The following is a 12,223-nucleotide window of genomic DNA, read 5'->3' on the forward strand; positions in this document are numbered from 1 at the left end:
GTCGTTCTTCAGTCTGTGTAAGCGATTGTCGACTCATTGTGTCTTTTTCTGCTTGTCTGCTGGCCTACCGCTTAACTGTTTGTATATCATTGTCTGTCTGTTTGCCGACTGTTCGTTTGTATCTTTGTACCTTATGTTTGACGGTTAATGGTCCCGTTCAATCCCTGCCTGCCCGTATATCTTTCTTATCCACGTGTGCATGTTTATTGGCTGACCCTTTGTCTGTATCCTTGTCTGAATGTATGCTAGTCTCTTGGTTAGTCTGGCGGTTTAGCGTTGGCTCGTGGCGCCAAAGACGAGGGTTCGATTCCTCACATGGGTAATGGGTGAACCCCACTTCGGAGGCCCCCGATATCGCTGAGGCAGTGCTTAAAGCGACATAAAACCATACTCACTCATCACAATACATTATATGTTGACTAAAGTTTGCCCGCTTTCGTATGCGTCATGTGCATAATGTGACCATATCATATGTCAGTACACTGTCTCTAAACCTCTCTGGGAAATATGGAAAGAGTGTTGTTGATCTGTTAACAAAATCATACGGTGACTTTATGAAATATATCTGACCATTTAACCAGTCCATTCACCCAAATACTTACTCTATGTGTTTAAAGCAATGTAAAATTTCTCCACTCACAGTCCTAGAGATCAATTACATGTCACCTTCATATATCGGTGTTTATACATATGGCGAAATTTCTCCATGTATTCATAAAATAGTGATGCAAACTATTTTTGTCTGAGGGTTTATATTGATTTATAGAGCGCACATAACCACGCAACTAGTGTATCTCCAAGGCGCTGATGGTTTTCTTCACTCGATCATTCGGTGTCAGTCTCAGCAGCACATCGTATGATCAATCTCGACTCCCCGGGGATCATACACCTCTTGCAGACACTAGGAGCACCGAGTTATTGCAGCTTTGTCAGCCTTACGAGGTGGACTGGCACACATAGTCACAGTACTTTGACCAGGTTTACTGCACGTTAGTGTAACTGCAAGTAGGTGTTTGCACGGATATATGTGGCCACTATCTGGTCATATACCAGCGGATTTGTGGGTGCTTTTAAGTGCACAGGGTTGTGTACTACACGCTAGTTTGATACCATCAGTATATGATAACTGGAATAACTGAGTTATAACTGTATTTATTTCCAGGTTAGTTGGACAAATGGAATTACTTCGCATTTGTGTGGTTGCTACGACAGTGTGGCTCAGTGGAGTGGTTCTTTCTGAAGACACCACAGGTAAGTATTTATATCATCATCATCATCATCATCACCATCGTCGTCGTTATCATCGTTATCATCGTCGTCGTTATCATCATCATCATCATCACCATCATCATCATCATCATCATCATCATCGTAATCGTTGTCATCGTCCGCATTATTAGTAGCTGCAATTATTCATGTCATCATCATTTTCAGCGTCAGCAGTATCGGAACTAAACAATATACGACCCGTGCTTGTCGTGAAAGGTGACTAACTGGGTCGGGCGGTCAGGATCGCTGACTTGGTTGATGTACGTTGACACTGGGTAGCTTTTAAAACCAGTTTCACTACGGATCATCACGGGTCTATGAATGAACTAATGTTAAGGAGGTAGTTCAAGATCCGTAACATTATTAAAGAGGCCCTCCTGGGCAGAGTTAAATGTTTGAAGTGCACACAGTCAATTTCTGGGTTCGATTCCAAATGTAGATGTGTGAACCCAATCTATGGTCATATGGCAGGACTATGCTAAAACAATCAAACCCCACGAGAAAAGCCAGTAGAAACTATAGACTTGATGATTAAAATAGATTCAAACTACTAGTATTTAAAAAAAATTACTGTCTTGGATTAAACTGAGTCATTTCGGTGACCCTCTTCTGCCCGTTCCTCAAAGTGATTGTAGCGCTGACGTGGTAGGAACTCTCATATGTAAACCTATGACTTTCTAAGTGCTACGATTGCCCCCAGATAAACCTAAACTCTTGTGCATCCTTTGAAACCCCGATAATCTAACCCTCTTTCTAATTATGGGTGGTTACTGTTTGGGTAGACGGTAGAAGGAGGCATATTACTATATTACTATTTTACTATTTATGTTTCTTAATCATCTGAATATTTGCTTTGCTGAACAAAGTCGCTGTGAGCTGTATCATCCTGATCAGCGGTAATCCATGCTGTATAACGGCCAAATATCCCAGTATGTAACATCACAGCTTCGTGCATCAAACCTAATGCAAGAGCTATTCGTTAGAATACCAGTGTGGCGCTGACAGCTTCATTCTGCATCAAGCATTAACATCCGCCGACTATTTCAGACATTTTCGACTCAGAGCTGTGGGAATTCTCCAAAGAGAGTTTCTTGCAAGTTGATGAAGCGTTGCTCCGCCGACGGCGGGACACTGACGTCGGCAGTGGAGGCATGTTGTTTTGAAACTGCACATTTTGAATATAACTATCTAACACTGCTCACGCCTGCCATGTGTTCACCTCTCCTTAACTTATATAACAGATCTTATTGATCCTATATATCGTCACCAGATCCTAAAGTCTTTGCCATCACATACAGATCCTTACACTTTCACTGACGCATTAATAACGATAGAACCTAGAGTCGTCACTGTTTGCAATGCTCATTTCACCGATTCAGGCGTTACCTAACCGCAAATCACGCAATATTTCGTGAAGATTCATTTTTCTGAGACAAAGAGACTAGTACGAGACCATCAACGCCAGGTTTACATCCTTGCACACCTAAACAGTTGGTTAAGGCCTGTTTTATGGGGATTGCCTTGATTTTGGATGAGATCGCCGCCATTTTATTTGAAACAACTGCTTGTAATATGAAATGTAGAGTGTGATTGGTCAATTTGAAGAAGGAACATAATCGATAATATAAACTGGCGCCGAGTCACAAAAGCTATTTGGGCAAGGGTGGAAACTAGACACATTTCTGTCAGTTCAAGAAATGTTCCAGACACGACATTCAGAAGAATGCTACCCTTTTATGTAAGACTTACAGTTTATCTCTTCCAAGGAAAATCTGAGTACCGTCACTCCGCTGACCAATATACACGATCGATGCCCAGCTGTTTTCTGTACGAAAGAAAGCATCAGACGGTCTGTTCTCCACACCCGGAGGCAAAGATGCAGGTTTTATTCCCTATCTTGGTAAAATATATGAGCCATGATATATTTTTCAGACTTCATTTTGCCTTGGTATATGCTGTAAATACGCGGGAACCATACACCTTTTCACAAAGTGATTCTTGGAAGTTCGTCATGCCCTTGTAAAAGTATATTTTCATTTACAGTAAATCAAAACACTTAATTTTTGGCACAACCTATAATGAAAGAAATCACGAAAAATATCAATTTCCGCTGTTTTATGCCACCGACAATGCTTATGCAGATTATCGGTTGGTAAATAGTAATGACGTTTGGTTCGGCCCAACCATTTTATGACGTGAACGCTTCGCACGAATCCCCGGGTAGACGTGATCCTATCCAGCAGCATAGGTGTCCTCGAATGGACCTCGAATACAGACGTCTTGTTAAGGTGTGTAGGGTGTATAAACAAAATCGTCAATACTTTGGTGAAGTAATGACGTATGCCAACGGTTAGATCTTGCAGATGGACACATGGCTATGTTTGTGTCCGTGTGACACATGGTGGGCTTATGTTTGCGTCCGTTTGACACATGGTGAGCTTATGTTTGTGTCCGTGTGACACATGATGAGCTTAAGTTTGTGTCCGTGGTCTAGCTGCCTTAGTCATTGCAGCTAGGAAGAAGCAGCACATCCGTCCACTAGACTCGACCACTGCCCTTCCAGACAGAACAACAGTGGAAATCACACGGTACGAAGGTACGGTGATGGTTGTAGTCTTACAGACAACTGGTTCAACTCTCGGTACGTCCTTGACACCAATGTCAGCATCGACAAATGCTGTCACTTCACTCTAGACTACCATACTCCGGAAGGGCTGTTGATGTATGAGGATACTTACACGCTTAATGGGTAAAATCCGCCGATACAGAGTTGACGGAAATGATCAGTTTCCTACACAGAAGTAGTTAATACGCCAACATAATAACTTCACCCATGCTAGTTAACGCATCATAGCCAGTGCTGTTTGTTTATAATCCTCATTGCAGTGACGGTCTACGTACACACACCTTCCTTTAACACACCATGTACATTCCGCGTCATGTCGAAGACCCGGGTTCGATTCCCCTCGTAGGTACAATGTGTGAAACCCATTTCTGGTGTCCCCTGCCGTGATATTGCTGGAATATTGCTAAAAGCGGCGTAAAACTAAACTCACTCATTCAGTGTACATTCCATCCACATCAAGAACTAATGCAGGTTAGAATTGATCTTTAGTTGGCCATGCTTGTTGTAAGATTCGATTAACGGGATCACGTGGTCAGGTTTGCTGACTTGGACACATGCTGTCGTGTCCCAGTTGCGTAGATCAATGTTCATGCTGTTGATCACTAGATTGTCTGATCGAGACTCGTTTATTTACTGACCGCTGCAATATAGCTGGAATATTGCTAAGTGCGACGTAAAACTAGACAAACTCACTCACTCACAAGAAGAGTTGCACACTGCACTCTGCCAGAAACATTTTCCCGGCAATTTTTGCGGATCACTCTCCTAGCACTATTTCAACACAAGTTGTACAAGCCAATCTCCCATAACCATGTTCCACATACCGTCCACACTCCTTGCAATACTTCCCAGCACAGCCCTCCAAGTAACGCTTCCAATACCACGTCTTTCTAAAGAGCACATTTAATTCAATGCAATGAATATTATCCAGTAATACTGCTCCTTCAACGCATCTGACATGATTAGTAAATGATTTTCATGTTTATTCAAGAAATTTGGTTTATAATTGTTGACCAACTATTTTAGGAGGTGATATAGACACATCGACTTCACAGGATACACCGTCTACTATATCGATAGATCCTGGTAAGTGTACCATTCTATGCAGAAAACAGGGACAAACAATCACCCTTTGGTGCAGTATATCAAATTAGGGTAGAACTGCGTTGAGTCTTAATTTGTTTGTTTTAGAAACATAGTTTTGATTACGCAACATACACGCATTAGTTGTATTCTGTCTCAAGATGTTAATTCAAGTTGACAAGAAAAGGAATTGCTATGACTGTTTGCAGTGAAAACGTACCGATGACTTAAAGGTTTAACAAAAATTAAAGTGACATTAGGATGGTGAATTCTCATAATCATACTTTGCCAACTGAACATTTGAATATCAGAATTTTATTCAGCTTAGTATAAAAGTTGTTTAACAAAACGATTACAGTTTCAAACCGCTTTATTTGTTTGTATTTGCAAGGGGTATGCACATTAAATCAAACACCGAGAACAAGTAGAGTTGGTGTAAGTACGTTCATCGGTCCGTTTTCACTACAAACAGACTATATAAACACTTTCATCGACAACATTCGACATTATACTTGCGCTTCAATCAATTGCTGCCACTGACAAAATACTATACAACCATCATCATGACTTCATAAGAACAACTACACAGATAAACCGTAGTGCTGAACGTAGATTAGAATTAACCAATTACCGTTTTTTCCCCATAAATCTACATATACTTATATCCCGTTTCCTATAATGCCCGCATGCGATGGTGTAACTGTTTCAAGGCAACATCTATTTGATACCTCTTTCAACTACCATTCTGTTTCTTTTCATTCATGTGATATAAGGCAGTGCTGGAACTGAGAAAGATACACTATTCATTTGCCAGTGTTTCTGCAGGTGTTTGTCGTATGTGCGACATGAATCAAAGTGACATTAGGATATTTCCAAAAGATTTTCGACTTTCCATGTGCGAAGTATATCTCTATGTTACAAGTCTTCACGTTTGGTAGGTTTCTGGACTTCGTATTTCGTCTCATGCCGTTAATTCAGTTGTAGAAAGAACGTTTTATGCAGTGAAAATTGAATGTAATGAGAATGCTCAAATTCAACAGGAGTTTCCATACTTTCGACAACAAGTACGGAATATGGCGTTTCATATTCCTCATCTTCGACAGCAAGTACAGAATATGGTGTTTCGTATACCTCAATCTCGACAGCAAATGAGGGAACTGCAACTACTTCAACGACAGAAAGGACAACTACAACACCAGTCATTACTCCTGGTGAGAATCTATTAGGCGTTTACAATAACAAGATTTCTTGGTGTAAGTAAAAAGTGTTTGAATGTTTAGAGACTGAAAAACAGTTTTGATGACAAATCAGCCAGTAGTGATTGTCTATGAGGCAGGCTCCAGTAAAGTGACATCATGTCAAAATATTATCACCCACTTGGTGTAATATTACCGATTAAGCTAAAAATCGCCTTGTGACTTATTGCTTCCCGACAAGCATGTTTTTCATCATGGAGCATACACATCTCTAATCCGCATCTACCAAGATCACAAGATGACAGTGGTTTTACTAATCCATATTGTGCTCATGGAAACAAATAAGGGAAAACATGAAAGCACAAATGTTTCTTTATTCTTTTCTTTTGTGTAAAACTTTGGAAATACATTAAGGAACAATTGTGCTATCGTGTTTCACCTTTTCTGTTACCATGAGTATATTGCAAGCGGCTGTGACATAATTAAACAGCTGCCCGTTTTATTTCGCTTCAGTGAACATCACAGGGAAGTGCAACCACACGGATGAAACGACAATCAGTGGCAAAACTACACTTGGGATCGGCTGTGTCTTCCGCAGTGTGCCTTCCAGAAATCTCACCGTAACCTGCCAGAAAGGAGGTTCCTTGATCTCATCATCAAATAGAATACTGTACAGAACTGGGCGTGAATCTGGGTCGTTTTTTGTCCGGCTACAATTTAATCCAATTTTGCGCCTTGATAGAGGTGGGTATTTTAAAAGTCTTTCAGTTTATCCATAATTATTGGATTTTTGTAGTATATACGTTTCGTACCAATCGTGTAATCAGAGCTGTTAATACATTTATACCGAATAACTTAAGTGAGAGTATTTACCTTTTCTTTTTTCAAACTGTTTCAAACGATCTTTGACGTTGGGAAGTGAGGGACGAGGACAAATTTTATGGCAATACAATTTCTTTATTCTGTATAGGTGCCGTTTCTTTTTCACTTGCTTGACAGCGACAATAGAATCTGTGTGGAAACGTCGCAAACCGAGAATAAAGAAATTAACTTTTTGGTATAGATAAAACAAACCGAAATATTCCCCATGACCATCTTTGTTTTAGGTAAAAGTGGGTGGGTCATGTGTCTGAATATCATTCTCAATCTTTCTCTTTGAAACTGGTATGGAAAATGATATTTTCTTGCTGTAAATTTCGCTGTTCTAGGTAACTACTCCTGCAAGGCTACAGTGAATGAGTCATCTATGGAGATAATTGTCTCCATCCAGGTGTTTGAAAATCCCACTGTGACGTTGTTCCCGTCTACGCTGTCTCTGTTGGAAGGTGACCAGAAGAACCTCACCTGCAAGGTTACCAACACAGATGATGTGAAGACGATCCCTCCAAGTCTAGTATGGTGTGGCCCAGGTGGATCCATCATAGGTCAGTGTTGAATATGTGATCATGTGGAAACGATCTGAAACTGTATATTGTCTCATCCAGCTATCAGCAGGTTAAGACACATAATGCGTTATCTGCACTGTACCTCCCATGAAAGGAGAAATGCCAAGAAGACTAGGTCACCCTTTACATACGATAAAATATTGAGTATGGAATAGGATACGAATTCAGGACACTTCAACCACATTAACTCGGTGCGCTGCAAGAGTTGTCTGATGCCCAGGGAGTTGAGTTTGATAATACGACGTGCCGCTGAAACTGAATGGGCAGTCATTGGGGGAAATACAAAACGCATTTGCACAGCTTAGCTAGATATTGTTGCTATACAAATGTTAGTATCATAAAAAATTATTTGAAGGCAGGAGCATCATTTATCATTGAAGTACTGTTCCATGTCACACAGTCACATTTATTAGTAGCTGTATATTGAACGACATTAATGAACGAAACAGTACGTGATTATTCAAACGTTTCAGCAACAGAAACCAGAATATGTTTACTCCTCAGTTTAGAATGACGTTTCACACTGATCTGTAGCAATGATATCAGCGCACAAGTGTTCGATACACTTTTGAAATGTTCTCTTTCATCGACGTGTCCTTCCAATACAGATCGATCAAAGATCGTGAACGTGATGGATGGGATGGGGATTCTGATGCTGAATTCGACTGATGCGGATGGCGTCTACGGTTGTGGAGTCACCAACTGCACTGAAACTGCCACCCTTGTTAAAATAAGGGACGAAGGTAAGAATCCTGGCAAGGTGATAGGGTGAGTGAGTTTAGTTTTTTTACGCCCCACTCAACAGTATTCCAGCTATATGGCGGCAGTCTGTGAATAATCGAATCTGGACAAGACAACCCAGTGATCAACAATATGAGCATCGATCTAAGCAGTTGGGAACCGATGGCATCTGTCAACCAAGTCAGCGAACCTGACGACCCTTTAGTCGCCTCTTACGACAAGCATGGGTTTTTGAAGGCCTGTTCTCCCCCGGGTCCTTCACGGTGGGCAAGGTCATAGGAAATTTGAGCGAAAAGCGGAGTTGATTCTACAACTCTCACTGTACCAAACCAAAGTGTTCCAAGGATCACTGTCAGTCGCACGTTGTAGAAATACCAGCACAGTGTCTCAGGGAGTTTAGTTAACGGCGCAATATTCCCGCAATATCACGGAGGGCACATATTTATCTCATGCTTGTAGTAATTTCAAAATTTACGTTGTTATGTATCTGTATTTCTGTCAAGCTATGTGATACAAAGCGAATTCCCTTTAAGGTAATAAAGTATTGTCTATTGTCTGTTGTTGTCTATTTCTTTCAGATAACCTGTGTCCACAAAGCACAGACTCCAGAGGAACAGCGTGGCCACAAACTGTCGGAAATACAACCTTGGTGCTGCCCTGTCCTGTGGGATTTCGAGGTGGGTTCTTGTTTGATGACTGGAACACTTTGGAGATAAACGTCATAGGTTGGCCAATTTGTGGGTGTTATTGAGTATGTGAAGCAAGGGAATATTTCACGGCGTCAGCTGGAGGTTTCAGATGAAATACTCCCTTCAAATACTCAATAACACCCGGAAATTGGCCAACCCATGACGTTTATTGACATTGTAAACAAAAACGTAAACCAAAGCATTTTACTGCCTGCATTCGTTAACGTCACAATATTATTTGAGTGACGTCACCACTGTTGATGACATAATAAAACAATTGTGTGCGATGTTTTAATGTGTCAATACGCAGTGAATAGTCTAGCAGTTTCCGGGAATCTATTACCATTTGATCATGTTTTTCAACCAATCAGATTACAGGACAAAGGAACTTTTGGTTTACAATTAGAATTATTTTATACATTTCAATATATCTAAGTCCCTGCAAACCAAGGACATATTCACAGAATACAGAAGACACAGAAGAAGGCAGCCAGGACAGTGACATTCAGATCCAAGTACGATCATATCACGTCAACACTAAATCTTTGCACTTGCAAAGGTCGCGCTCTCCCCCTTACGTATCAGTGCTTAAATGGAACTGCACCCGAGTACTTGTGTGAACTCATCAATGTGTCCATACCATCTTGTTCTCTTAGATCAGACACACAACATCTCCCCCAGATACCAAGTTGGAAGCTCAAAAGATCTGGACGATGTTCATTCAAAAGCTCTATGGAATGCCTTGACATTAGACATTAGAAAATGCCCATCGTTGGAGAGTTTTAAAGTTCATTTGAAGACACGTCTCTTCAATATTATCCTGACTAAACTATCACTTGCTGCACACGTACATCGCTTTGAGCATATTGTATATGGATAAGGCGCTATAGAAATATTCATTTATCATTATTGTATTATCCCTATTGTCGGAAATAGTAACCATGTATGTTAATATGTAGAAAAAATGATTGTATTATCTTCCAAGTAAGTATACTAAAGTTTGCAAAACATGCCTTGTTGTTTAAAGGCACTGTTTCACGTGAACTGATGTTTTGCAAAACAAATGTTGAAAATAATTTTGTCATGAGGTCAGTAAATGATGAAAATTAGTGAACTTTGGCGAATTCTCAAGAAAACTTTACACCACAACGCAGGTGTAAGAGAGTCTAACACTTTTGCCGTCTAGTTTCTGAAAATACTAGACAGAAGACATCTTTCTCCTTATAGCCTCTGTATGTTGAGTATGAGATTTGATGTGATTTCATACATTTGATAAACCCCAATGTTCTCAGCATCTCTGAGATGTTTGGTTTCAAAGGAGTTATCGTGTTCATTTAAAAATGCGGCTTGAACAGCTCCTTCACAACGTGTTTCATATTGAAGGTAACGTTCAACGTGTCTGTGACGCCACTGGTGTGTGGAAAGAATCAAACTACATAACCTGTGTTAGAGAAGAGATAGCTCAAATAGAGGAAGAGGTGAGTCAAGTTAATATGCAGCAGGCAAGCTGTGAACGTATATGTGATCTTACGTAGACGTCAGTCTCTTCTGTTAATATACTTAGGGTCGATGGACTGCGACATACGAACAGAAATACACATACATTGGAGTAAGTGAGTTTAGTTTTAAGCCGCAGTCAGCAGTGCTCTAGCTGTATTGCGTCGGCCTGGAACGAGTCGAGTCTGGGCCAGACAAGCAATGATCAACAGTATGATTATCGTTCTACGTAAATGGGATCCGATGATATGTTCATCCAAGTCATCAGCGAGCCTGTCCACCCTTATGTCGCCCCTTGCGACAAGCATGGGTAACTGAAGGTCATTCTAACCCGGATCTGGAACTATAACGTACATAAAAGCACGATTGTGGAACGGTAACTCACGGATCATAGATAGCAGCATGCAGACTGTGGAACAGAAACGCAGATTATGGAAGAATAACATACAGGTCATTGAACAATAACACACACAGACAGTGGAACGATAACACACATATAGACAGTGGAACGATAACACATACACTATGCAACAGGAACATGCAGCGTATGGAACAATAAACACACATACACGGCACACACACACACACACACACACACACACACACACACACATGCACACACTATGTAAAGAAACGGATGGTAACACGCGGATTATGAGACAATGGCATGCAGTAGCATGCAGGTTATGGAACAAAAACACAGATTGACATGACAATGAGGAATTAATGTAGAAGGAGATATTGTGGTTTCCATTTAAACGTATCTGTATGATTTCCTTACAGTTTTAAAGCCTTTACCTGTGTATTTCTACTCCACAGGTGTCTGCAATCAAACAGGGAGGTGCGTCTAGTGATGCCGTCAAGAATGTGTTGGAGAGTCTTCAGAAGGCGACCAAGAACAACGATTCCTCTTCGGGAGATCTGGACAGATCCATTGACCTAGTGGACACGCTGGTCACTGCAGTGAGCAAGTCAGCCGTCATTGTTATTGACAGTGCAACTACACAGGTGACTTGAGTCTCAAAAGGATGAATACATGGGAATAAAATCATGATCATGATCATCATCATCAGCAGCAGCAGCATCATCAGCATCATCATCATCAGTATCGGAACCAAACATTATACGATCCATTATACGAACCGGGTTAGAATTGTTTTCAGCACCCCATGCTTGTCGTTAAATGCGACCAACGGGATTGGGTGGTCAGGTTCGTAGACCTGGTTGACAAATGTCATCACATCCATGCTGCATATTCATGCTGTTGGTCACTGGATTGTCTGGTCCAGTTTCGATTATTCGATTAAATCCGCCACTTAGCTGAAATATTGCTGAGTGCGGCGTTAAATAACAAACTAACCACTAAATCAAAATGTATGTTTGTCTTTAGAAATTGTAGAGCTACTGATATCATTGATATCATATAGATTTCTATCAGTCACATTCAATAGCCAAGGTTGGATTCAAGGGTAAGATGGTTGTGTGTTTCCTGATATCAATCATGAATATTCTTATCTGCAACAGAAATGCAACTCTGGCTTTTGGCTAGTAATTAAATAGAAGACATAAACAGGAAAGCTTATTTTCATTTTTTTCGGAACTGCGTTTCTTTTGCTGTTCAGTGCATTTGTTACATTTGAAAGTTTAAACCTTCTTCCATATGTTGCTACATATGAC

General features: G+C 40.7%; 1 protein-coding gene across 1 annotated transcript in view; it reads left to right on the forward strand.

Annotated features, from left to right (window-relative positions):
* Positions 1-1,175: 1,175 nt before the first annotated feature.
* The window catches only part of LOC137287848 (adhesion G protein-coupled receptor B1-like), a 33,682-nt gene continuing 22,634 nt past the window's right edge, over positions 1,176-12,223 (forward strand). The window contains exons 1-10 of the mRNA XM_067820230.1: positions 1,176-1,251; positions 2,317-2,418; positions 3,764-3,865; positions 6,019-6,189; positions 6,688-6,918; positions 7,383-7,598; positions 8,228-8,362; positions 8,939-9,037; positions 10,433-10,527; positions 11,366-11,554. Of these exons, the coding sequence (XP_067676331.1) occupies positions 1,176-1,251; positions 2,317-2,418; positions 3,764-3,865; positions 6,019-6,189; positions 6,688-6,918; positions 7,383-7,598; positions 8,228-8,362; positions 8,939-9,037; positions 10,433-10,527; positions 11,366-11,554 (1,416 nt within the window). The remainder of the gene's footprint in view (positions 1,252-2,316; positions 2,419-3,763; positions 3,866-6,018; positions 6,190-6,687; positions 6,919-7,382; positions 7,599-8,227; positions 8,363-8,938; positions 9,038-10,432; positions 10,528-11,365; positions 11,555-12,223) is intronic.

Source organism: Haliotis asinina, chromosome 6 (genome assembly GCF_037392515.1).
Source record: "Haliotis asinina isolate JCU_RB_2024 chromosome 6, JCU_Hal_asi_v2, whole genome shotgun sequence".
NCBI lineage: Eukaryota > Metazoa > Mollusca > Gastropoda > Lepetellida > Haliotidae > Haliotis > Haliotis asinina.